We start from the raw sequence: 27882 nt of genomic DNA on the forward strand, positions 1-27882 counted from the left end.
GAGACTAAGAGGCAGACCTCTCCCACAGGTGCAATTGTAGAGTCTCAAAAGAAAACAAGTGTTTTCAAGAGTTTTTTTTTATTTTTTTTTATTCAAAATGAACATATAATAGAAAACACTCAAGAGAACCTTGGCAGCCATACTCTAAGGGGGTTAAAATAATCTAGACATACACAAACGGACAGCTTTATTTGCTTTCATATAATACCAGAGCTCATTATGCAAAAACTCACTGCTTTAAGGTTTGTTTAGTATGAAACAGAATCCCAAAATGAGTTTAAAACTTTAGAGTTGTAGGCCTTTCTCTTCTCAGATTGCTTGAAAGTCATAATTAGGGATAGCAGCTACCTAACATTCAAATCTCAAATTTCTTAAAATGTAATTGAATCACTTCCAAAATCTTTAATCCCTTCAATCAGGCACCAATGATGATTTTTACATTGTTCGATGCTGTAATTTCTTTTCAGATTGATAAGATCCTTTAAAGTATCTGAGGATTATCTGTTAACCACAAAACACAAAGTGTGAATTGTGTACATTTTCAACATTTAGCATCACAACTTAAACAGGAATCTGGAAGAAAAATCAATCAAATCATGATTCAGGTAAAATCTCCAGTCAGATGTTAAAACTGTGTTTTCTCAAAGTGAGATTGCAACAATTCTTGAGGTGTGCAAAAGTACTGACCCAGGAAATATTCTAACTACTGCAAACACAGACGTGTTCATTTTGGCCTCCGAGGTGTGAATGTAGTGAAACTAACAATATGCAGCTCTCTATTCGGGACCTCCATCACTCCGAGATGGAGGGCTAGCTTTAGAAAAACTTGGAAGTCCAGTGTGCACAGGAAGGTCAGGAATCATAACACATGGAAGGAGATAAAAGTAGTATTTTCCATAAGACACAACCACATAAACACAGGAGGGCAGCTGCGTGCCCTGCTGAGCAGTAAACAGTCTTTAATGCTGAGCTGAGTCCAGCATCTCAGCCTCACCTCTACATAAGCGATGTGAATCGGAGGTTCTGTCCAAATGTGCGTTTGAAATGTGACTCTTTGCTGTTTCATACTGCTGTTGTGAATGGTTTTTTTTCCTGTCCGTTTATGTTCAGCGAACATTTTTGATAATATCCAAACATTTACATCACTAGCTGCATCTCCGGTAAAAGGTCACTTCACGTTCACTCCGAATCCTCCTCCTCCTCGGGTATAAACGGTGGGTCATCGCTCGTCTGCTGCTTTGGGTCGAGATGCAGCTCTCTGACGGTGAGGATGCGGATGAGCATGGCCTCCATGGTGGTGTCGTCCAGAGCGGTGGAGGAGAACCACAGCGGGCTGTTGGGGACACAGCAGCGCTCGGGGTGCAGGTAGAACATGTTGGTTCGCTGCTTAACCGACTCCGAGCTGGGCGGAAGAAACAGGAACAAAGAATTAGATCAATGTGCTGATAAATCAGAGTAAAATGAGGGTCGGCCAGTGGACCATCTCAATCCAGCCCTCCACATCCAAACAAGAAACAAACTTTAAAAGAATCAATGAGTGGCAGGTTTTATTAGTCTTTACTGACATTTAACACTTAACCTTTTATTAGTTGTGCAGTAGTGCAGATCAGGCAAGTGGCAAAATGTCGGCTCATTTAAATGTTATGACGCTTAATATTTCAAGTGTAACTTATTATCATCATATTTAAATGAAATAAAATTTAAAAGTAATATTAAAAAAATATATTTCAAGTCATGTGATCAGTGTATTTGGCCAAATGGGAAACGGCATCTTTAAAAACTCCCAACAAGCCTACTTCATGTAACAGAAATGAAACAATATGATGTCACAAGTAAGAAAACTCAGAGGTTAAGTTCAAATTTAAGGACATGAAGCACAGGAAGCTGAGGAAGGTAGTTAAGTGAAGAGTCTAAACTTCTCAGGCAGATCCTTTCAGAGCTTCGGTGAAAGTTTAGAGGAATACGTCCAGCCTGAGCACGAAAAATCAAGATAATGTTTGGCTGAATCTGGCATATTTACATGATGCATTTGTGTTAGTTAAAATCCTTCTTACATAAACAAACATAAAACTGGAGCTTCTGTGGCTGATGTGATCTCTTCTTCTTGTCTTAGATCTTAGAGTTTTTATTTGTACCTTTCAAAATACTGGTTTTAGACAGTTTTGTGAACTACTCCTGTAATATTAGGTCTCAAAATCTGACATCAAACAATATATGTGCCACAAAAAAGAGACTGTATCTCAGGAGCTGCATCCATCCCTTTTTTTAACCAAGTAGCTGTTGCAGGCCGAGAGGCCCCTGCAAAGGTCGCCAGTCCGTCACAGCCTAACACAGATAACTAACCTCACCTACAGCTAATTTAGAAGAAGCAAACAGTTAAGTTTTTGTACTCTGGAAGGAAACCTACACAGGCACAGAGAGAAAATACAAACTAGACACTGAAAGATTAAATAAATATACCTATTTAAAATAAATTGAACATAGCAGTTATGTGGGAAAGGTAATGCAAGATTATTGTGCAGCCATTTACTTCACAAAGTTCACGTGCTGAAAGCGGAGTCCAACCAGCCACAGATCCACCACGAGTGCACCTGTGGTTGTACAACACTCACCACTTTGAGAGGTAGAACTCGTAGAGTCTCACGGGACAGCGGAGAGGGTTCTCCGTGTTCTCCATCATCTCCAGGATTTCTTCTTTACTCTCCTCCTCCTTCCGCTTCTTCGCTGGGCCACCCTCTGCATCTGAAGAGGACACATACAGACAGTGTGCAAGTTTCAGGATAATTCGTACATGAAAACAGTCAGAATCTGTTTGACTGCTAATTTTAGGTGGACTGTTGACTCTAAACTGCAAAATCAACGCGTTTAGCTCTGTGTGTTTAAATCTGGCGTTCTGCACGTTGGTACCTGACTCCGCCTCGGGTCCAGACAGCGGTGGGTAGAAGCGCAGGAATGTGGTCTTGGTGTTGTTTAGATTGGTTTTTGTGCAGCGCATGACATGTGCAAAGGACAGCTGACGGTGCTGCTCCACCTTGGTGAAGCCAAAGTACTTGCAGCAGAAGAAGAGCAGAGTGTTGAGGAGGACGATGGGGGAGTACGCCCCCAGCTGTTTACAGTCCCACAAAAACTCCTCCTCCACACGGGAGTGGATATAACCTGCAGAGGGAAAGTGACCCGCTGTAAATCTGAGCAAACAGACGTTCGTTTGTGTAACACTGACAGAGACAAAGGTGGTGTTGGAAACTCACCACTGGGTGTGATTGAAGGTTTGAAACCTCGCAGCAAGTTGGTGAACTCAGTGGAAAACTTGTTATAGAAGCGATCCATGAAAATGTTCTCCACACGACCGTTTTGAAACAGATACTGCAGAGAAAGACAAAAAGTTTAGAGAACCAGGAAAGTAAAAGAAATTTGAACTATGTTAGAAAATGGTTATAAATATGATGACACGTATATCTAAGTGTATCCATATTCACACTTAGTTTCTCTGAGAAAAATGTCTTGCCTGTTGGATGCCGAGGCAGAGGTAAAACATGGTGTCGGGCGAGTACGGCTCTCCGTTTGGTCGTTTCACCTCAGCGATGAAGCAGCAGAGGCCGTAGCTGAGCTCAGCGGTGGTGCAGCTAAGAAGATCCTCCTTCAGCTCCAGAGGACGCGCTGACATCAAGATTAAAAGCCATGTTTGACTCAAAACTCAAAATGTTAAGATTAAATGGGAATTGGAATCGGGGATGGGTATAACAAATGAGAACTGGGAGAGGATTTGTAATTTTCATTGGTACTCAACAAGTTCTTTATCTTGGAGAGACCACTGTTGGAAGAACATTATTAGATTTTTCAAAACCCCTCATCAAACTAAATATAAAAATGGGACAGCAGAATGCTGGAGAAAATGTGGATCAGAAGAGGCACATCATTATCATATCTTTTGGGACTGCCCTAACTTAAAAAATTACTGGCTGGGAATTCATAAAACTTTGTGTGAGGTTTTTAAGATAAAATTTGACATCAATCTTGTAAATTTGTACTTGGGCTTGGTTGCTGGCTCGGTCCGGGGAGGGGACACAAAACTCTTACAAGCGCTATTAGCGGCCAGCAAAAAATCAATAACCATAAAGTGGTTAAATCCAAGTCCGCCAACACTTGATTGGTTTAATGTGGTTTTCGAAATATTTAAAATGGAAAAATTGACATTCTTTTTAAAAATTCGAAAAGACAAATTCTACAAAATATGGAATAAATGGATTAGCTTTGTGTCCATCCGCCCTGAATTTAGGTAAGACCAGCCCTGAATTGGTGTATCTCCCATGTATCGTACAATGTCAGGTTGACCCTCAACTTCATAATATGTACCTAATGTAGTCTTTGTAAACAAGTTAAACGTGCTGCATCATGTAACACACTGTCAAGCCAATGAGTTAATCTTATTTTTTTTGCTATCAGAATGTAAAACAAAAGGACGAAGAAAAAGTTTTGTTTTTTTCCTTTTTTTTTCTTTTGACTAAATAATGTCAATGCACTTTATTGTAACAAGTCCCCTTTTTTTCTTCAATAAAAATATAATTAAAAAAAAAAAAAAAAAAGCCATGTTTGTTTGTTTTTAATTATAAAGTCTTAACAGAAACAGGAAAGTCAGAGAATGCAGGAAATGCAGTCCGAAGTGCTGCAGTGTTCAAATGCATTTTATATTCAGACTTACAGCCAAAGCGTGGATTCTCCAGGTTGGGCTGAGTTTGCCTCCACTGGATCCATCGCTTCCAGGCATCAACTCCATATTCACTCTTCAGTTTTGGGATTTCTACTTCCACGGGCTTTTTGGAAGTACTCTTTGCTGAAGACGTTTCAGCAGCCTTAGACTGACGCTGTGGCTTACGACCCTGTGATAACATATAGAGGATGCATTATGGGTATAATGGGGACATTTTAGACAACACAGACCAAAGTCATTCAAGTAACAAGTCTTGCAGCTCTGCAGCCTTTGATAAAACCATGCTGGTTATTTTTATGCCCCCATCTAAACGAGGGAGACACTTAAAACTTTATATGTTATACTACTACTATTGTTTCCTGTTTTGACACATAATTATGGGTGGAGGGGTCACACAACGCCATCTTTTTGTCACATCATCTCCTTCTCTAATGCTTTGTTGCATATGAAGCCAGCTTTAGATATGTAAGCAGCAGTTACCCTCTTCTCTCTGGCTTTCCTGTGAGCTTGTCGTCGTACTGGAGCAGCAGGCGGGGGGCTTGGGGACTTGTTGCACTGCTCTCTTTGTTTGGCCATCCTTTCCAGAGTTTCTGGCAATGATATGACATCAAACATGAGACTAAACGCGCAAAAGCCCAGAACAGATCTTTGAAGGGGTTAAAGTAAAAATGTCCAAAGAAATGTAGATAAACTGGAGATAAACTCCCTGAACGGCCAGTATTATGGATCATCTCACCAACAGTGAAGTCGGCTTCGATGTCCATGGGAGGCGGACCAGGAGGTGGTGCGGGCTCGGGCTCACTGGGCATGCCCACAGATACATCTAAAACTGAGTTAAACTTCTCGCTGCCGTAGGTTTTACTTGGCGACAAGGGCCCCGCGTCAGAGGAGGCATCCTCCCAGCTGTTGAGGAAAGTGGCCAGTTCGTCTGTGTCCAAGTCATCACTGTAGTTACTGACATGGTCTACAAAACAACCATCACAGTGTCTGTTAGCACAGCATGAATACACTGTTAATAACACCAAAAATATCAGTATGGGAATAAAATGATGCATCTTTGACAGATAACTTGGATGAAACCCTAACATGTGCACGCTGACGTTATTAAAGTTAAATAATTATGCATTTACAAAACTAAATTATAAATGTGACATTTCTTTAGTTTTAGTCCGTTTGGTCAAATATGTCAATACTTCCTTCAAGAGCCACTGGTGCACAAACAAAATAAGACTTAATAAACACAAAACTACAATAGCTTTAACTGTTTAACCCTGTAATATGATCGCTTGATGCCCTCGAGTACCCCCTACTTTCATCTTTTCGTGGTCTCATTAAATGTTTCGTCTCACCATCTGTGACAGGTGCTTCTTGCTTTTCAGGCGTTTTCTTCACAGCTTTTTCCTCTTTGCGCGTCTCCGGCTTGTCGTTGTTCTCGTCGTCTTCGGCCACCATCTCCGCCATGAGGATGAGTTCTGCCTCGTACGGATCGGACGGGATCTTCTGTTTGATCTCCTGGATGGTTTCCACAATGCGCTCAGCACTGTCCATCGTCACAGGAAGAAACATTGGCACAGGAAGCTGAGGTAGAAAGAAAGAAGGAGCTCTTGAGTGGGATTTTAGTAAGGGCAAAAACAAAGCTGAAGATTAGAGGAGTGTGTAATGTAATTTATCCATGGCAACCGCCTATCCCAGCTGCCATAGGGCAAGAGGCAAGGTACACCGCAGACAGGTCGCCAATCATTTGAACCTCCTGTCTGAATCAAAATGCTATGGGTCACGGGGTCACGCCTATGGTTCATGTGTAAATATATATGTTTTACTTCTTGCTGTTGTTTTTGTTACAGTGTTACGGTGCACGGTTTTGTCACAAGCATGTTAACAGTTTCCCAAATAAAATCCATCTTGATCTTAATATTCCTCATTTTAATTATTCTAAATAAACCTTAAAAAGACAAATGTAAATTCTAAGACAAAAAGTCATCGGAAAAATTTGAATTAATTAGAAATAATAAAGTTCCAAGGTGGTTGCATTGTTAGACATACAGGTAACGGCAGGCCGACAGGCTTGGGAGTGCACTGGCTGTACATATTCATGGGTACAGGAAGGTACACTGGCACAGGAACAGGCAGGATCACCATTTTTGGGAAGATATCATCTACAGAGAGAAAAAAAAAGGGAATAGTAGTGTGATTAGATAAGAACATGGCACAGAGCTCCTGCAGTAAGTATGTTTAAAGAGGAAGCATGTACAGTGTGCAAAGACAAACAAATACTTTACATTTAGTCTTGTCTGTAAAATCGTGAGCATACATTAGTGCTCTGCCCAGAAAGTTCAAACTTCAAAGCATCAGTTAAGCATTTGAATAAGATTCCTCTCCACAAGCATTCGCTTTCTTCATAACAACATAAGCTTAGCTGTTTATGACCCTTACCCTTTAACCTGTGTTTGTGCCCCGAGTGTTAAACGCTGTGAAGTGCAGCTAGCAGCAGTAATTCAGCTGTAATCAATCAGATTGAACAGCTATTTGAAGCTTTTTAAACACAGAGTGAAGCGGAGGTGTTGCCCTGACAGAGACACTGCCTGTGTGCTTCTTTTACCCGTCTGTGCCTCCACGTCGACCGTCTGCGTTTTGCAGGAGACTCCTTTGTTCTGCACCAGCGGTCTACACAGCAGAGCCTTGTTCTTCAGGATTTTAGCTGGGGGAGGAGGATGAGTCTTCACCGTTTCGGTCTGAATGCTGATCTGAAGGACAGAAAAATGACAATAACATCTCTAAAGTTACTCATCTGTAACACTACACGGGCTACTTCCTTCAAGCTAAAAGTGACTGAACTAAATATCCCAAAGACTTCCTTTTAAAAGCACAAGTGTGTCATTTCACCTAAGAAATATATTTTTCATAAACATAACTTACACTGAAAAAAAAGGAATTGGAAAAAATACAACTGTATACAAAAAGAATAAATGAATTAAATAATGTACTTACGTGTCCAGAGGTCTTTGACTGAGAGTTTGATGCTGTACCTGCAGAAAAAAGGCAATATATGAAACTCGTGCAGCTACTGATGATTAACAGTACAAAATGATTTATTTTTAATATCTTGCGTGTGTTTGTTTTGTACTTTGTTGGACACTTCTATCAGAAGTGTTAGGTTTTCCTTTTGGCGTGCCAGCGAGCGAGATGACGTTGGCGATCACAGGTGTGGCCTCTCCTGTGCAGGCTGAAAGCAAAACAGCAACAAACTTAAAACGTCTCAGTAGGAAGTCGCTCCCGACTTCTTCCTAAATCCTCAGAGAGAGGCACTCTTGGTCTTACTTTGTGACACAGTTGCAAAACATTTTTTAGTTTTTCTAGTTTAAGAATTAATTTAAATCAATTAAGGAATAAGGAAATCTTGAGTTGTGCACGACTAGTAAACATTTAGCTTTGTTGCCTTAATAGTTAGTACTAGAGATGGCATGATACCACTTTTTTATGTCCGATACCGATATCATAAATTTGGATATCTGCCGATACCGATATGAATCCGATATAGTGTGTTTTTTAATCAGTAAAACTGTTTTTTTAATATCTTGCTGCTTTTTGTACAAGTTCATACTCAAGTTAAAAAACAACAACAACACTAAAGCTATTCTGTTATACCTGTATGTAAAAAAAACACACTGCACCCAAAATATTTCATAGATCAGCAACACTGATCAATCTAATAAAGTTAAACCTACCCCATCCTCCCTATTCTGGTATTTCAAAGAGTACTTAGCAGAAATATTAAGCAACCTAACTAATAGGGCTGCAAACTCCCAGCAAAAGAAAATAGGGAACCACCCTCTTCCTCATGATGCTTAATCAATGTAATCAACTTTAATTTGATGCAGGGGGAAAAAAATTCACAGAAATAAATTATTTTTCAAGAATAATTAAATAGATTCAACATCTTTCTTCAACAGAATTGCAGAATTCACAGATGGTACCTTCCCAAAGGAAAAAGTACTACTACTAAAAAGTACTAGGGAAAATTATACTTAACAGTTACTATATACAGTAATGGACTTCTATACATTTTACATCAGATTAAAACTTTGGGTGTAAGATTCAGATAATTATTAAATAATTAAAAGCTAGATATTTTAAATGAGAATAAGAAAGAAAAGTATGTCTTTGTGCCCCCTTTTCCCTGTTCATGCCCTATCGGCCCCCCTGGCTAAACTTTGCTAGATCCGCCCCTGCACAGTTACCAGCCGTCAGCTGCGTAGAAAAAGATCCTGGTCTAGAAAGTAATATTAAATAAATTCTAACAACAGCTTATCAAGCTTAATAGTGCTGCTGTTGTTCAGCCGCTTGTTTCCTCTTTCTGGTGAGAAGTGGGCCAAAAACAAACAAGAGAGACGGACTCGCGACAGAAAAGCCGATCAGCTGATCATTAAGCAGTTTCATGATTGAAGTAGCAGCAAGAAGAGAGAGAGAGAGAGAGCGAGAAAGGCAGTTGCTCTATATATCGGTTGTTAAGCTTAACGCGGGAATGCTTTACAAACATTCAGAGCTGAACTTACACACTTGCTTTACTTCTCTCTGAGATAACTTCCTTGGAGATGAAATGTTTGCTAGCAGGCTACAAATACACACAGCCGCTCTATCACGTGACCACACTGCTCCGGCTCGCCATGTCGCCAAGTTTTGTGAGGTGCTTTTTTGATATTTAATGGATCGGATTACATTTTTTATTTCTCTCCGATATCCGATCCAGTAATTTAGGTCAGTATCGGACCGATACCGATACGTAATATCGGATCGGTCCATCTCTAGTTAGTACCAGAAATATTCATATTTTATTAAAGAACAACAACAGTTAACAGCTGGTGTCAAACATGCAGTCCAGTGTTGCAGCAGCTCAGTTTTACAGTCTTGCATGCAATGCAAATGTTGCCATCAGATGATGAACGAAACAGTCAGTGCCATCCAACTTCACATTGACTCATTCATGGAGATTATACATTACACTGCAACAACTGTGCATGCGGTGGGCATCAAAGAAGCCGACAGTGTTGTCTCGAGCTGTCTGTGTCCGCAACACAGTATGAATCTAGGCCTCAGTGCCTCTTTGATTTACCACATTAGCATTTCTTGATGGTCTGTCTTTACAGCAGCACAGTGGTTAAGGCTGTGGGCTCACAGTAAGAGCTCTGTGGGTTTAAATCCCGGCTTTCTGTGGGGAATTTATATGTTCACCATGTGTCCGTGTGGATTCTCTCCAGGTGCCAGTTTCTTCCCACAATCCTGCGACGTGCATGTTATGTTACATAGTAACTCTAAATTGGTCTTAGGTGTCAACATGACCACAAACGATTGCACATCTCTGTGCTAGCCCTTAACATCAAACTGGCTTATATGTGACCCACCATGTTTTGTAGCCACTCAATCAAAAGAAAGTAATACTTTGCTTTATTTACTACAGTTTTAAAGACTGCTAAGGAAAGCTTAGCCAAACTCATCAAACCCAAACTGATTTTATCAAAAACAGCAGCTTTAAAAGTCATTAATTAAACTTTGAACATGTCTGAATAAGCCTCACTCTATTCCAGCTGTCATAGGGTGAGGCAAATTACACCCTAGACAGCATGCCAGTCCATCACAGGGCTGACTCAGAACCTCACTCTCCTGAAACCAGTTTAGATTTACTCCAAGTAAAACAGGAGGAAATACAGAGACTGGGAGAACGCACAGGTTCCACACAGAAAGCTCCGCCCACAAAGGCCGATCAAACCAGTGAGACAACAGTGCTAACCGCTACACCATTAAAAAAATATATAAATCAGATAAAGTTACAGATTCAAACAGGGATAAAAACACGGTATGCACCTTTCACGACTTCACCCTGCGTGGCCACTGTCTCACAGCAGAACTGCAGCAGACAGCCGAGGTCGCAGAAGTGTTTGACTTCCCCGAGCATGGGAAGGCTCTGCTTTAGCTTCCCTTTCCGCCCGCAGGTGTCGCACTTTGCAACCTGAGTGGAAAAGCAATGTGTTTACGTGGAGGAGGAGATCATGTTCACAGAGATGGTCGCTTTGGTGTAAAACTACGATTTTAATATCTTTACTGCGGTTTGCTTACGTGGCAGAACAGCATGGTGTACTTGGACCTGCACTCCTCCGAGCAGAACTCCTCCGTCGAGCCTCCGTACTGCGCCGTCACCAGCTTCTTTGAAACGGAGTGGCAGTAAACACAGGAGTGACAGTGCTTCCCCCAGTTTTTACTCAAGTCGTGTCTGAACAGGAGCTTACAGCCTGGACACAGAAATAAATAAAATAAATACAGATTTCAGAGCAGAATCGGGTTCTTACAGCTGACGAATCGATTTCCACGACTCCTTACCGTCGCTGCAGAAATAACAGTCTTTGTTGTTGACTCTCTTCACGTCTCTGGTGATCTTTTCGATCATACAGTACTCGCACACACTCGTCACGTTGTTGGCTTTCTTAAACTCGTGAGAACAGTCCACACTGCACAGAAAAACCATCTTGTCCTGCACAGAAGGTACAAATCATGAGAAATGTCAGCCTGAACGGACAAGGTCTATTTTCTGTGTTCATCAGACTTTACCCGTGAGGACCAAAAGCATTTCAGGTCCTCATCCGAAATGCCGTGACGTTCATTTAAAGATCTCTAAATGTAAAACTTTCCACTCATAATTTATTTGTTTCCATTAGTTACCTTAATCTGGATGAGCTCAGGTTTAAAAGTGATCACACGGGAGCACTGGAAGCAGTTCACTTTCTGGGACACTTTTGCCTCCTGTTGCACTGGCGTTGTACTAACGGGCTGAATTTGGGACGATCCCATGGGCAGCTTCGTAAAAACATTCACCTGCTTCTGCGACTGCTTAAATTTTTCCTAAAGCGCAGAAAAAGAAACAACAGAAAATTGAAATACCAGCATTTCTCAAAAATCTTTCTTAGGTTTGTCTTTAAATAACTTTAAGTAAATACCTGAAAAGCCATGACACACGGGAGAGTGCAGAAATTCCTGATGGAGGTATCGGACATGGCCAAGTGGTAGGACGGTACGCTGTTTTTGCCACAGTTATCACAGTTTATCCGAGCACCTGAAACCAAATTAATCCATCACAAACAATCATTTAACAAAAACAAGTACAAGGTTTAATCTTCAATGAGAAGCTGGGATCGCGTACCTGAAGAACTAACAGTCTGGACTTTGTACGCCATCACACAGCTGCTGCTGCAGAAAAGATCCACAGAGTCATCACTGTTTTTGCTGTCCACCATTTCGGCCAGAAAGCGGGCGGTGCGACACATTGTGCACGGCTGGGTCATCTTGGTTATCTTGCTTTTCTGTGAATTAATTTTAAAAACAAATATGAGGCATGTTGCAAACAACCTCAACTGTTTTTAACTCTCAGAGTAAGAAAGAGGAGGCGAGAAAGTTAACTGGCTTTGTTTCCACATGTGCTGACACTCACTGCAGGCATGCAACTTTAAAATAGTGCTAAAAAATTTAACTCTTTTCCCTATAGAGACGAAACCTGAAGCTCCCCTCTGTTCTTTTAATGAACAGTTTGGACACCACCAATAAAGTTTGCAGGTTTTTCAAAGGGTAGCTCCACAGGCAGAGACAACCCTCTGCCTTCTGAGTTACTCCAACTGGACTTTCAAGAGTTCAAATGAAGACTAATTCAAAATAAATGTATCTGCAATGAATTCTGAATTCTGCAAGTGTGTTATCAGACTACAGCATCAAGGTTTCACAGATGACATGCGTAGGGTCCATCAGCAGGGTCCATACCTCTTTGTATTTCCCCAAACAATCCAGGTTGCACACGGTCTTGCTGCCCTCTTCCAGCTTCAGCATGAGCGGTTTGCTGTGGCAGTACGAGCCACAGTTGGCGCAGCCCGCCATCGAAAGGTTATTTACAGTACGGAAGCGGTTAAAGCAGGCGTCACTGCACATCTTGTGGACAGCGCCGCTCAGTATCACCTCATGTTTGCTCTGCAGAGAGACGACAAAGAGCAGCACAGGTGAAGAGTTGTCACACTATCAGCATAGTTTCATATGGTGTAAATAATGCATTAGACAACGAGGACATTTTTAACACGGTTTGGATAATTTTATATTAAATAATTGAAATAATCGTTAGCGGCAGTCCTGTTCTGTTCGACTTACGACACAGTATCTGGTGCACATGCTGCAGAGTGACTGTGGCACAGTCTGTAGAGCTTTCACAGCAACAGCAGTTTTCCTGAAGTTGGTGACAGTTTTCTTGTAGTTGAAGGACGTCAGGCAAATCTGGCCACAGAACTCTTTCATGAGTCCTTTGAGATCCGGAGCCAGGATGACGTCTTGAGGCCGAATTATCAACCTAAAGGAACGAGAGGAAAAGAGGCCAAGGAGAAATCCAAATTCAATCGAACTAAAATGCAGTTTACTTTGAGGCGTATCATTGGGTGACATTACTTCACCCATCAAACAGTAGTAATAACAGTAGTAAGCCTACTCTAATCTGCAGAACTCACTTTTGGCAGTTGTGGCAGATTTTAGTGGCTCCCCTGGCCTGAGACAATGAGAGGCAGGTGGTGGAGCAGAAGAGCGCTGGAGAGCCCTTCCTCTGGAAAGCCGTCTGTCCCTTCATCAGGTTCTTCTTACAGTGAGCGCAGTACATGTGCGAAGACGGCGGGCTGACGATGGGCAGCGTCTGCGTTTCAGAACTCTCAGAATACACGGATCCGATCCTCAGGTCGTCCTTTCAACATGGGAAAAACGTCAGTAACGGTTCAGGGATTCAGGCTTCATTCTCAGAAAACACTGGACCCAGACCAGATCCTGACTGATGATGTTATATATTATATTATACTAGCAGCAACAGATTTTCTCTTTGGTATTCCCCGGGTTTCCCACAGCTGTGGACTTTTCTAGACATCAGCTAAGGAGATCCACGTGACAATGAAAACGTCCACGCTAATGAGATCTGACACTAAACAGTTTTAAACCTGCAAAGTCCAAATGTGACAACATGTCATGTTCTGCCACCAAACCCATCACTTACACAAGTAATCATATGTTTGCAGCTGGTTTCCTGCTGCTGTTGTTAACTCCATGTAAGAAAGAATAATTCTCTTCCTCCTTCAACTTCCAGATTTCAGGTCTGAAAAGGTTTTAATGCTGCAAAGTAGTGAATTAACCATCTTTTATACTAATGGTGTAATACTGGGAGAAATATGTTGCTTTAGGAACTACATGGATATTTCAGGAAGTCTAGTTTGAGGTACAGATCTGTGAGTCTGAACCTCTTCCTGCACTCTGGTTTATTACAGGAGGAGGTTTTTGATATCACCCTGAATCAAATAACTAGTTCATCACCAGGCCTCTGGAGAACTTCCAAGACATAATGATTTAGCCATTTGAATCAAGGACACATCTAAAACCTGCAGGACACCGGCCCTCGAGGCCTGGAGTTTCCCACCCCTGGTCTATTAGACTCAATGTCGGTCATGCCAAGTATACAACAGAACTGATGAAACGAAGAAACCAGTTATTATCCTGAAATATGCAAGTTCATGTGTGAGTCTACCTGATCTTGTCCCAGTTTGGGTTTTTTTTGTCTTGGACTGGACTGGCTCCATACATACAAGTTACCCCCTCCAACTATCACAAGCAAGCCAGAGGACAACCACTCTGAGTGTTCTGGGTCTGCTGCAGGGTGTCCGGTCATATGGACATGCTCAAACCATCTCAAATTCTCAGATTCTGAAATATTCTCCTCCTTCATAGATGCAGGCCTGTTCTCCCTCTGTCGTTGTCGTAACTTCCACGTTTTTTGGGACCACTCCATCATACTCCCAGATCGTGTCAAGTGTACTTTTGCAGCCACTTTGGACTCTTTGTTTTACACCTTTGCACTACAGACATCATGTGCCTCTTCCTTTCCAGCCTTTCTGTTCACTACATGGGTTTTGAATATCAAATATTTCATTTCAGTAACTGCTGTTCCATCTCCCAAAGTTTCTGCAACTGTCTCCACACCTGATCGTTGCGTGACAGCTCTGCATGCGCTTGCCAAATCTAATAGCATAACTCCACAAATCCTTAAGCAGAGTGTGTCTCACCCTTGCAGTATTAGGCTCATCTTTCACACTTGCTGTAGAGGAACTGGACATTAGAGCTTGTTCATATTCCTCATCCACCGGCTCGTCCTTCACAGTGACCAACGGAGGTGAAGGAGACAACTTGACACTTTGGGTTGAAGTGTGCAGCCTCTCCTAGAACAAGGAGCACATGTATATGCTGTTTATTTTGACGGAAAGCTTATGGTGACAGCCTGATCAATAGTTTTCGATGAACTTTCAGGTAAGAAAAGCCTGAAACCTAAATTCTATCTTACTTCTACTTACAACGTCTAATCTCGGTATAGAAAGCTTCACGACTTTCATGCCGTTCAACATCATCGCTGGTGACGAGCTGTCTCTTCCTACAAGAACACGTGAGCAGCGTGTGAGCAAGTGTAAAAGGAAGTGAACACAAAAACATGAAGAACATGAATGAAAACATTCACAACAACTGTCACTGTGTCGGACAAAACAAAATTCATACTGAACCACAGTTAAGATATTTTTTAAAAAAAAGATTGTGTTTTTAGTGGCTCTATGGTGTCATGGTTTAATCATTCATTTAACCAGTCAATGATCCCTCGTTTAACCCTGGGAGGAGACAAAAATACCTCCAGGGTTGCTTCAGGAAGGGAACCTGGTGTAAAACGGCTCCAAATCAAACATGCTCGTGAATAACGGAGCAGCCGAAAAGCAGCTTTCTGTTGGGAGTGAGCTGTTAAACTCAAAAATATTCAGCAATGTTAAATTTTATTCAGTGTTTTCTTAGTTGCACAGTTACAACCTTTTTAACCAACTAAGAGCCAAAATGCTGAAATGCTTGTTTGCCTTTGACCATTTCAGAAGGGACAAATACTTCCTTTATTAGCGTGTTCCCTTTTGACTGCATGTGTAAACATAACAGGTCAGCACACAGCAGCAGATCTGTATCACTTTATTTGATGTATATCTCTGCATTTTAACTTAATAACAAGAAAAAAATTGGATTTGTTCAGTCAAATTTGAAAAGATCTTTGGACTCTAATAATAAAGTATTTCACAAAGGTTCAGTCAGGATAGTCGTTTCATGTGAACTGTACCATTTTAGTCTTATTATATACAATTTTTTTTATGTATGTGGACTTCTAGGGTTTTTTCTGTTTATCTATTACAAATTTAATCCATCCATCCATCCATTCGCTTCCGCTTATCCTTTCCAGGGTCGCGGGGGGCGCTGGAGCCTATCCCAGCTGTCATAGGGCGAGAGGCGGGGTACACCCTGGACAGGTTGCCAGTCTGTCGCAGGGCCAACACACAGGGACAGACAACCATTCACGCTCACATTCACTCGCACATTCACACCTAATGGCAATTTGGATTTTCCAATTAACCTATCCCCACAAGCTGCATGTCTTTGGACGGTGGGAGGAAGCCGGAGTACCCGGAGAGAACCCACGCAAACACGGGGAGAACATGCAAACTCCACACAGAAAGACCCCGGCCTGATGTTGGAATTGAACTCAGGACCTTCTTGCTGTGCGGCAACAGTGCTAACCACCGTGCCACCGTGCTGCCTACAAATTTAATGGAAATATTAATATAAAAGTTTATTCTGCTGCCAAGATTTTCCACATAATGATATTTTAATTTCGTACTATTTGTATTTTGGCATTAAGATCACTCACCTGTACTTCCTGTGGCCTCAGACGATGGAGACGAGCTGGACTGCATCAAGTCTGAAGTTGTGGGTTTCACATCAGCTTCCTCCGTAACACAGTTACTGTCCTCCGCCACTGAGGCTGTGTGGGAATTTTAAAACACAGCATTTAGTGGGATGATGAAAACTACGCCTTGTTGGGAGACATTCTGCCATGCTGCCTTTAAAGGAGGAGTGACAGCATTTCTAAAGCTCAGTGTGCTCTGACGTGGACTCGCAGAGGGTTGCAGGGCAACAAAGGTCAAAGGGTCTTTTTAGAGAAGCCTGTCTGCATTTAAAAGTTACAAAATGTTTGCAGTGGTCATTTTTTAGTAAATACATTTTTGGCCTTTAGCAGATGAAGGAGTGTCAGGGTAGATGTTTTCTCATATTTGCTGATATTAAAAGTTTTATTTATTTAGATAATTTCCTACAAGATCATAAAGATTCTATTTTGCATCTACAAATCTACCAATCAAAGAGCATCGTTATACCTGTATTAGAAGCTTCAGGCGAGCGGCTGCTTTCCATATCCTTCAAGCTGTTCTGTTCCTCCTCTTTCATCTGAGCTTCCTGCTCCACCTGATCCACTGTACCGATGTCCATCATCTCATCGAGTTCATCGCCCGCTGTCAAAACCTTAGGCTTACAGCAGATGGATGACTCCTGCTCTGTGCAGACTTCCTCCTTAGTGTCATTGCTTGTATCCATGTTTTCATCAGTGTTTTTTACTTCTTTCTCCTCCTCACGATCAGGAGCTGCATCCATGCATGTATCTTCACTGACATCTGCCACTGCAGGGCTTTCCTCTAGGCTCTCATCCTTCACTGCAAGATCTTCTGCCTTTGACTCAACCCCTTCATCAGATATTAACTCAAGACCCTCGTCACATTTCACCTCAGGAGCCTCTTTTTGGGGCTCTGTGGTGCTACCTGGCTCACCATCATTAACCGTAACGGTCTCCTCTGTCTCCTCTGCAGAAAAAGCTTGTGATGTAGATGTAGAACCAACAGAGTGGATCACCTCGGTCTCAGTTTCTTTAAGTTCTGCTTCTTCACTTTCCATGACTTTTTCAGCAGCAGCAGCATCATCATTATCCTCTTCCCTCTCTTTGGAAAGTTCATGGGAAGATTCATGAACGTGTTCCGTTTCTCCAGCGTCCACCGATGCTGCTGCTTCTGAAACTGCCTCCACAGCCTCTCCATCGGTCCCTTCTGTTACCTATGATGGACAATAGACAGTTTACAGAACGCACAAGTCTCTGCTCTGTAACTAAGCCAATCACTAATGTCCACAATGGACAAAAACAGAACAATTAGTTCTGCAATTTCTAGATTTGCACTTCTATAAAATATGATATGCAGCAACGACTGCGAATCTGAGAATTCAATTATTTTGTCATTCCAACAGATGTATTTACAGGCAGTAAAGGTAAATTTTGCACTCAGGTTCTGGTTAAAAGCCAACATAAAAGAGAACAGACAAGAGCAAGATATACAGAAACAAAGAATACAAAACAACAGAAGTGTGTGATGCAAAGACCAGATGAAAGCTGACCAATAAAAACTAATTTTAGAAACCAAACATTTATTTCTGCACTTCTTGCATAGCTGTGAGTATTTTATGCTGTGTCCGTTTTAGTGTTTTGAAAAGAGACTTCTTTTACAGACCCAAACATTTCTGTCACTCCTCGTGCATGGTGGACTTTTAAAATAATTAAAACACTACAGATACATTTATAATCTTTACTTAGCTACGCTGACGCAACTCAACCAGATATGCTTCTTCCTTTTTTTTTTAGATATTCACTCAAGACCGAACATGACTGTGTCTTTTTTTTTTTTTTTTCTTGCCTGTCCCGTTTGGCTCTTTTGCCATCAGAATTATTGTCTAAAGGCGAAGAAAGATGCCCAACGGATTTACTTTACCAAATTGACCATCCCAGCTTTGCCGTAATGGTCCATTTGATTCACCTTTTATTGTTTATTTTATTTTCACTTGCTGAATACGGGACAGACTTGACTGGGGGAAAGAAAGGGGAGAAAGAAAGAGGGAAAGAAAAACAGCTGAGAAGAGGGACAGGGGAGAAGGGCAAAAAACAAAAACCAACAGAATAAGCAGAAAAAAAATACATATATCAATCACCTGGATCACCTGTTGAGAAAGAAAAAAGAAAACAAGCAGAAGAAAACGAGAGTAATAGAATAAACAACATCACAATGATATATGGGAATATAACAGTAAATACTAAATATTAAACATTATTGTGCAGCACGTAAGATCGACAGCACAGTGTGCTTTGAGGTAGGAGCCAAAAAGGGTGTCGTTTGTGTGTGTGATCACCCGTGTGTACACCTGTGATCACCCGTGTGTACACCTGTGAGCATGGATGCGCTTGTTTTTTAAAAGGTTCCTTCATGTAATGATCTGCTATCGAACATGACTGTGTCTAAGAGTTTCAAAACCACATGGCTGTGAAATATGAGCTGCACAAAACCTAAGTACGGCAGGAAACACGTCCCACCACTCTGTAGCCAAATTTAATCAAGGTGGTTGTTGTGCAGTTAATAATAAAGCTCTAAAATCAAAACCAAGTACAGAAATGTCTGCCAAACACCAGTTTAAACAAAAAAAAAAAGACTAAAAAGCTGGCTGTCTCAGACCTAAAATATCCATCTTTGCTGATACTAAATTCTCCTGCAGACTCATAATGCACATGATGCTTCACTCTTCAAACTAAGCAACTGAGGTGTTTGAAACACAAGCAGAGGAAATTGGTCACATCGCAGGGATGTGCATACCACCTTAATATAACCTCATTTTAGGGATATAAAAGCGCTACCATAAGCTGATCTGAAGCACTAAAAACACCCTGAACTGCTTCCATGTGCAGCAGGATCAAACTCAGCAGTGTCCGCTTCACTAACTGCATCGTGTAATTAATTAAATAGCCTTTAAAACTATCAGTAGGGCTAGTCAGTGCTCAGGTTTGGTGCAGGTTAAAGACCCGACCGCTTTTTGCGAAGCTAATTTCTGCAGCACGGATTTGTGCAAAGTTTAGCAGCCTAAGTTTACAATAGAGGTACCTTATCAGTGACCATTTAATAAACACGGGGTGTGTGTTTCACACACATATATATATACACACACACTCAGTACAGATTCAATGTAAAGGTTTAATTACTGTTTTAGGCGTGCAGCAACACCATAATAAGTTAGCTTACTACAGCGTGGCTGCTGCACAGAGGTTTGACAAATGGCTGTAATACTCCGTTAGACTGTAGGTAATGGGTGTTATTACCTCTGTACAAGTCACTTCTTTGGAGTTAGCCATGTTTTGTTGATATATAAATTAGCAGACCTGTAAAGAGAGAACTACTAGCTCAGCCTTTGCTAAGCTAACGCTAGCCTGCTTACAGATCCATGCAGCTATGACTGCGGTTAGTCTGCCTCCGTGTTTTCACCACGCAATAAATAACCTCTGCACATGTAAAATACCCGCTCTGTTTATAATTCTTTTGGATGCAGATATATGATTTTAAAAAGTGTAGTTCACCGCCGTAACAACGTGCACAGAATTACCGCGCCGACCTGCACAGGAGTCACTTGATTGGTGGTCAGACGTTCGCATCCGCTAGTTTCCGTATCGGCCATGGTGGTCCCAAATCACCAATTCTTTGAGTTTAACAATAAAATGCGACTAAGCAATGGTAAACAAACTCCAAAACACAAAAACGTTTCAAATTCATCCCCTTGCTACAATCATATGAGTCCAGTCCAACAGGACCGTTTGTTTTCCTTCTTCTTCTTCTTCGGTCAAGGTCTACCCCATCTTTGAGGTTGCTTTTCCGCCTCCTAGTGGTAAGAAAAATACTACAATGGTGGGAGCCAAAATAATATGTATCTCACCCAAATAGAACTGCTATTTGTATTTGTTGGTATCATAATAATAAACTTTATTTTGTACAGTTTTTCAAATGTTACACATTTAAAACGTCTTCACAGAAATAACCAAATAAACACCAAATAACATAAACGAGGCCAATGAAAGGTAAAACATTACAGTAAGTGAGAAATTTCTGAAGTAAACAACAGTTCAGGAAATTGGTTTTAACTAAGCGCCAATCTTGTACGCCAGTAAAAGTAATTTAATCAATACACAACATAGTTTACATTGTTATCAGCAAATTTCTGCTGTTGACAGAAACAGGGCAGTAATCACACTTTGTGCCTTCATGTGAATAATGTAGAAACACACTAATTTGCAAACACAACACAATATACATGTTGGACTGTTAAAAAGAGCACAAAGGTTTTAAATTTAAAGTTATACAGTCTGTGTTATAGTTTTGAAAGAAATAATCTCTGACTGTATCAGCATGATCAAGATTATTTGCTATAAAACCATCAATATATATCAGCATAACTACATTTTATTTTCTGTTAGTGGCTCATTAATCTGCAAAACCTTACTTTTTCATGCATGTTTTTTTTTCTATGCTATCTTGTAAAAGAAGAAGAAATGAAGAGTGTAAAAAATGTAAACATGACCAAACCCATGCCGACATCAAATCATAGAAACCTAGCTTATCTACAAACTTCGTCATGCTCAGTCATGTCCAGCGCTAATGTACAGTTCAGTCTGAAGGTGTCGGAGGTCAGACTCTCCATCCGGTTCTTCCAAATAACAAAGGGAAAAACTGTTGAAACCTGGACAATCTATAGATCATCCAAACAAGGTAATCTGACCTAAATCCTAACAGCCACAGACCTTTACATAAAAAAAAAGAACTGATAATAATGCAGACAGGGCTGCCCTTGGACTACAATGGAGGAATCATTCATGTCATGTGTGGGGTGTATTTGTTTTTGGTGCTTCTTTCTGGAGCTTCAGAGAGGTTATCTTGCTGTCGAGCTCATCCATGAAGCCTTCGTCCACAGACTCCCTGTCTGCCTCCTCTCCTTCGGCCTCGCTGGGTAGAAATACGTGAATCTGTGTGCGAGCCGGACCAGCAGCCGGGCGCTGACTGCAGGTCAGAAGGCAAGGCTTCCCAACCACTGACAAAGGCTCTTCCTTATACTGGGAAGCTGAAGGCCGGAAGTCACCATGCAGCATGTCTGAGCTCAGGGCCAGGTTGTGTGAGTGGCGTCTCACTGGTCTTGGCCTCGAGCTCGGCTGGATGGCGTGAGAGAAGTGAATAAAGGTCGGTCGACTAAAGCTCGAGACCTCCTGGTGGGGCTGGCTGGTCTTATAGGGGAACACGGAGGATGACTTGCTGAATGAAGGACGCGGTGGTGGTCGTTTCTGTAAAACACTGGGGCGACGGTTCAGAGAGAGTTCCTCGAACAGGAGGTTCTCATTTGTGGTGAAGAGGGATGGTTCACTGAAACTGTGGAACCAGACGGAGAGAAAAAAGGAAATAATTTTCAGTAATGCATATTACTAACAAGAGTAACAGTCTTCAGCCATGTTAGTGGCCCTGTGAGGCCATATTCAAAAATGAGTGACAAAGTGAGACGGGCACAAAATTACGAATAAAATAATAAAACAGAGACATTAGAAACTGTTTTTAATAGGTGTGCCAATAAATCCTAAAGCCTGAACCATGAAATAATTGCAGAAAAATTCAAATTTATTCTATTTTTAAAAACATTAATTCGCATATATGACTTTTAATTAATATCATATTTGCTGTATCTGGATTTTCTTTTAAATTATTGCTTAAAAATGTATTTTGCTATTTTTTTTTCAAGGTTTTTTGAGGGAAAGAAATCACACTAATGATGTAGAAGTCTCAAAAATTCACAAAAACTGTATGTATCAAATGTCATACACTAGGAGGGAATGGCTCAAGTTCAACAGGAGAGATTTGAGAGATTTAGGAGCAAGTTTAGCAGCATTCATTACACAGGCAAAAAGATTTTACGTCTTATAGCCATTACAGCATTAGTGAATAGCCCCAAATCACAACAAAAATCACCTTAACACACTTTATACTGTAAGGTACAGACTCTACAATTATACAGAAAACCCCCAACAATCAGAAAACCCCTTTTTACCGGAAGAAACTTCCAGCAGAACCAGGCTCACTGATTAAGTGTGAGGATCATCTATTCAACTCATAATGGGAATCATAATTTACAAACCCCACAAAGCAGAATGAGATGATTTGCAAACCTCGTAAACCCTGATTTTATTCACAATAGATTCACAATACTTAACACAGAACAGAAACTAGAAACTGAGACCATATATTCATCAGAAAAGGGTTTATTGGTGCCATAAATCCAATGAGCAGGTGAGTCATTTTTTGTACTTTTTGCTAAAGGGGGTGAGACCCCCTACTGGCACAGCAAAGAAAGTGCAGGTTTCTCACAAGCTGCTTTTTTCCTTTATTTATAGTCTATATACGGACAAAACAGTGAACTCCTTACCAAAAAGAATAAAAACATAAACATAAAAATAGAGGGTCAACAAAGTCTGCATAAGTATTGATTTTCTGGGGACAATAGACTTTGTATACAGTTTGCAGCAGACATGCAAGCAAGCAAAACTTTAAAGACTTACAATGAAACAAAAACAGAAACACAATTTTAATAAGATACTAATAAAAAAAAAAACAGGCCTGTAAAAAAAATAAAAATCAAAGAAGAAGAAATTAAATAAAAGGAAAATAAAACAAAGCATCACATAGTCAGATTTAGTGTGTAAAGCTACAGTTTTATCACCACTTTAATGTGTTGGTGTGCTAATTTCACTCAGATCAAAGTGCTGCACTGTCCAACTCACTCTTTTACTTCTATTAAGGATCCTCGTTACTCTACTGCTTCATTTATACACAGTAAGATGTATTTTTTCTCAGAGGGATTCAACACACACACACACACACACACACACACACACACACACACACACACACACACACACACACACACACACACCAGAACTTCCTCTTCATTTACTTGGTGGTTATTCAAAACCTGCTCTGCTTGGGTAAGCAGATGCCATCAAATACTCTGCTGGACAGTGAGGGAGGTGTGTTTAAGAGCCTGAAGTGTGTGTTTGTGTCTCACTCAGGTTTCGCCCTCCTCTGAGCGAAACACCACTGGGTGCTGCATCAGGCGGTAGATCGGTTTCCACGCCTGAGATTTATGGCACACTGGGCTGCGGCCCACATGAAGCCATCAAACTGGGTCGCTTCTGAGAGGAAACAATTCCGGTGTAATTCCAGTCAAGCATTCACTCCACGCTTTAACGGGCACTTTTGCTAAAGTGAATAGTGGAGATGACACACACGGCGAAATTAATCACTTTCAAAGCCACCGCTGCATGATTGGTACTGAAGGTCAGTGAGTTACCAGGACATCCTGGTATCATTTACATGGTGGCTTTAGCGTTTATGTTATTAATACACCTGATGTTCCTTTTCCATAGGATTTCACCTGACTGATGGATAATAATACAACTCTGAGTATATAATGTAAATAACCGAAGCCTTCATTCTAAACCCGGGGTCCACATCTTTAGTACCACATGCCATTTGTATCTTTAGATGCTGGGTATATATAAGAATCCATATATAGAAAACACATAAACCTTACCAATCTTACATTTACAGCTCCATATTTTTATTCTTGGACTCTATTAGACCAGTCTTGCAAGACTTACAGTTAAAATGACCGTTATTTATCGTACACTGGGTCTCGGTGAAAACCCAAATCTCTCCTTTTTGAGATCCTTTGCTTTTCTTCTCAAACAGAAGGTTCGAACAGCAGGTGGGTGAAGCTTCTCACAGCCAGAGCTGTCCGCTTGTGATGACTACATTAGTTACATCCCTTCTCACCGACATCACAGAGAGCCAAGAGCAGGGAAAAAGTGTGCAACTGAGTGTTCAGAGCAGCCTGAAGCCCGAGCTTTAGGCTCATGGGGTTTCCAGCTGACCACTGAGCTTCACGTGTGCAGAAAAAAATCGTCAGGACGTGTACTTTTAATCGCGCAATTCACGATTTTCACATCGGAAGCAGTTTTATGAGAGTAGGTCAGTGAATCTGAACTTAAAAAACAAAAGTACACTTCAAGGTTTAGTCACAGTGTGCAGTAAAACTGGAAGACTGACCCTGAATGACCGTCCTCACCTGAATAAGGTCATGACTTTGAAGAGGCCCAGTCTCTCCTGAATGATACCCGTTATTAGGAGAGTTTAAGTCCAAAGTATTGGACTTAAACTAACGTATTCTGAATATCCAAAGTATTCAGAATACGTTACTCTCATTGAGTAACGTATTCTGAATACTTTGGATTACTTAATATATTATCATGCTGTTTACAACTACGTGAATGTACTATTGCTGTGATTTATTACTGTTACTGAAGGTCCGCGGCTCCGAACCGTAGTAAAGGGACCTCTGGCTAATATGGTGGGTTCTGTGTGGGGCTCGTAGCCGAAAAATAGCTTTACTTTGTTGTCTGGGTCAACTTTGCAAGCGAGAGACAGAGAGAGGCGCTGAAAGGCTGCTCCAACAGAACTTATTGTTTTTGGAGGAAAACACCAACATGGTGTACAGTCGAGTCTTAATAGCTTACTTACAACTGGGGTCAGGCACTCTTCTTGGCTGCAGTGGTTATTATTATATTTACATGCTTCCAGCTCCTGTTTTTGCTTGATGACAGCTCGTACTTTTCCTTTTTCTCCCTCCTTGCGCTCAACGACACATAACGTGTATGACAGTCCATTCTCCCTGCAGCACGGACTACACTGCCTATGATGCTACATTCTTTAGAGCTATACCGGTAGCATTCTGCCTATTAGCTTAGCACAACAACAACAACAACAACAACAACAGGCGCTCTCTCACCCAGGAAACACGCAGAGAGAGAGCGTCACCCTGTAACCATGGCAACCGTAACGCAGCCACCTGGAACAACAGAACATAGCTGTTAAACAAAACCCAAACAGTCCTGACCCGCCACAATATGAAACAGGGAAGTACCACCGTGTAATCCATTTATTTCAACAAAGTAACTGTATTCTAAATACCAACTTTTTAAACGGTAACTGTAACGGAATACAGTTACTCATATTTTGTATTTTAAATACGTAACGGCGGTACGTGTATTCCGTTACTCCCCAACACTGTCGGTACAGGATGCCAACATGCAGGACCTACAGTCTGAAAAACTAATTTGTGATCTTTTAAATAATAGACTTACTTTTTAAAAGTTGCTTTTTTTGTATATTTATTTTCTATTTATTACATTTAGCATTATTGTTGTGGGACTTCTGCTGACTGTACAACAAAAATAAAGACACGCGTGATTGTACTACATATACCGACCTCATTATTTGGATATTTTCAATATGATCATCCACCACTTTAGCAGTATGCATATATTGAGTGTAACAGAAAATCAGGAAAGTATAATCAGTCACTTATAATGTCAGGTAATGCTGATAACACAAATTTATTTAAACAGCTTAATCTAGAAAACAACAAAGAACTTTAAGACTTCATGTTGATTTTATTCTTTTCATTCATGAGGAAAAATGTGCAATACTGCAGGCGTCACTGACACGAAACTAAAGAGAGGCTGAGATCAGAATAGCTGGATACAAAATAACCGAAGGACATCATTCCTCCTCCAAAAACATGATGCACACAAAAGAGATGTGTAACAATCTAATTCATGTATTAATTAGTATATAGTTTTATTATTTATGTGAGTTAATCTCCACATTATTGTAATTTTATATTGTTTGGACTTTGACCTGTCAGAATGCATCAAGAAAGTTAAGTTATTTCTACTTCTACTTTTGTTTCTTTACTTCTTACCTGAGACGAGCCATGCTGCTTCGCCCGCGGGGACCTTTGGCTCCAGCTACGAGCGAGGGCAGCTTCAGGGGGGTTTTAGCTGCCCTGTTTCCCACCGCTGAAGGTGGAGGGAGGATGGAGCCGGTGAGCAGGTAGGTCTGGACCAAAGCTCCGCTCCTCTGGGCGCCTCTCTGCCGCCACGATCCGCCGGCGTCCAAACCCAGGACAGCTGTCGGGGGAGCAGCTCCAGCAGTGCCGCTCATTTATCTGTGGGTGTGTTACACCTGCAGGAGAATACACCTGAAAATATGCTCTCTAAACTAATCTAGACACTGATTTCTGCTGCAACACATGAAGACTAGTGAAAGTGATAGCATGGTCACGAGGTGGATGGCAGATATGGCTTCACCTAAAGACCTGGATCTATAGCCTGCCTGTCTACAGGCTACGGGGGGTGGATGAGGACATTGTACCACTTCTATCTGTGGGCAGCGGACCGCATCAATGATGCAGGGCCATTAATGATGCATGAATAGAGCCGGCCAGGTGGACACTACCGACTCTCCCTCGCTCCTTTTCCCTCTTCACCAGGTCGGCTTACAGTCGAGGGAGCAGGTGGTGGGTGAGGAAGTGTCCAGGAAAGGTTCATGTGAGAGAATAAACGGGACCCTGGTTCGGTGGTGATCCCAAACAGGAAGCTCTTTTTTCAGAAATATAATGATCAACTTTTTTACAAACAAAAAACAACAACAAAGTGATCCTGCTATTCATACAATCTAAACAACTTTTATTTAAACAATCCCCTATCCTGATTGGTCCACTGTTAATTCTCTGTATATTTGTGAAACCTGTTACATGTTCTCTATGAAGGTTTGTTAATATTTGTTCTCTTGGATTTGAAGCATGTATCCAAGAGAGAAAGTCCACGTATCCAGTGCTCCTTCACTGGCTGTTTATTTGGCTTTGTATGTCTCATATATTTAATTAAACTTTAAGCTCCAGTAGCACAACAGCAATCGGACAGCTTATATTTATTAGATGTTTTCATACAGAAAGCATGAGCTGCTTAGAAAATAAGAAGCTGTGATGTAAATGAATAAACCCAACAGTTAACTGGCATCATTTAATTATTGTTTACTTCATCTCACGATTTCAGCATCACAACATTTTCTGCTTTTAAGTTATTTCAGTAACTTTTATTCATTTTAATGGTTTCGAAATTTAAAAAAATGTACTCATTTATTTTTGATAACGTGAGATCACCAAATATATTGGACTGTAATTTTACGATTTATGTTTCATAATGTTTGTTTAACACAGTGAATTTATGCTCCAGTAGTTAGGTTAAAATTTAAGTTAATCTTTAATATTTGAGACGCCGCTATCTGTTTTGTGTTGTCCTGATGCTTAAGATCACAAACCGCTGATTTGCTTGTTATTATAACAAAAATCTAAATCGATCAGTATAAACTTGAACACTTTCTCCCTAAGACAAATTACAGAATCATGTAACGTGCATTTCACAAGCTTAGTTGCGAGACAAAAGGTGAGTTATTCACTGCTCACATTAT

The 27882-nt window shown here is 41.0% G+C and overlaps 2 protein-coding genes and 1 long non-coding RNA gene across 4 annotated transcripts in view; 1 reads left to right on the forward strand and 2 right to left on the reverse strand.

Annotated features, from left to right (window-relative positions):
* Positions 1-27882, forward strand: part of LOC146492814 (uncharacterized) — a 181421-nt gene that overhangs the window by 14528 nt on the left and 139011 nt on the right. The window lies entirely within an intron of this gene.
* Positions 62-20293, reverse strand: LOC146492815 (zinc finger MYM-type protein 4-like). 2 transcript variants are annotated; one of them, XM_085149282.1, is made up of 27 exons: positions 20093-20293; positions 16996-17722; positions 16491-16604; positions 15112-15188; positions 14827-14979; positions 13237-13463; positions 12887-13082; positions 12509-12712; positions 11898-12057; positions 11695-11810; positions 11420-11599; positions 11081-11231; positions 10820-10992; positions 10568-10712; positions 7833-7931; positions 7697-7734; positions 7308-7452; positions 6752-6864; positions 6058-6286; positions 5445-5672; positions 5189-5298; positions 4700-4877; positions 3506-3657; positions 3249-3363; positions 2908-3156; positions 2613-2742; positions 62-1402 (listed from the first exon to the last, which is right to left on the reverse strand). In XM_085149282.1, exons 1-27 carry the CDS (start codon positions 20153-20155, stop codon positions 1180-1182), a joined length of 4695 nt encoding a protein of 1564 aa, XP_085005408.1. In that variant the 5' UTR covers positions 20156-20293; the 3' UTR covers positions 62-1179. The 2 variants fall into 2 exon arrangements, with proteins under 2 accessions (XP_085005408.1, XP_085005409.1); XM_085149283.1 differs by having other exon boundaries at positions 19803-20292.
* Positions 20091-27234, reverse strand: LOC146492816 (uncharacterized). The gene is made up of 2 exons (XM_085149336.1): positions 26333-27234; positions 20091-21891 (listed from the first exon to the last, which is right to left on the reverse strand). Exons 1-2 carry the CDS (start codon positions 26572-26574, stop codon positions 21348-21350), a joined length of 786 nt encoding a protein of 261 aa, XP_085005462.1. The 5' UTR covers positions 26575-27234; the 3' UTR covers positions 20091-21347.

The sequence above is a fragment of the Neolamprologus multifasciatus genome, chromosome 22, assembly GCF_963576455.1.
Source record: "Neolamprologus multifasciatus chromosome 22, fNeoMul1.2, whole genome shotgun sequence".
NCBI lineage: Eukaryota > Metazoa > Chordata > Actinopteri > Cichliformes > Cichlidae > Neolamprologus > Neolamprologus multifasciatus.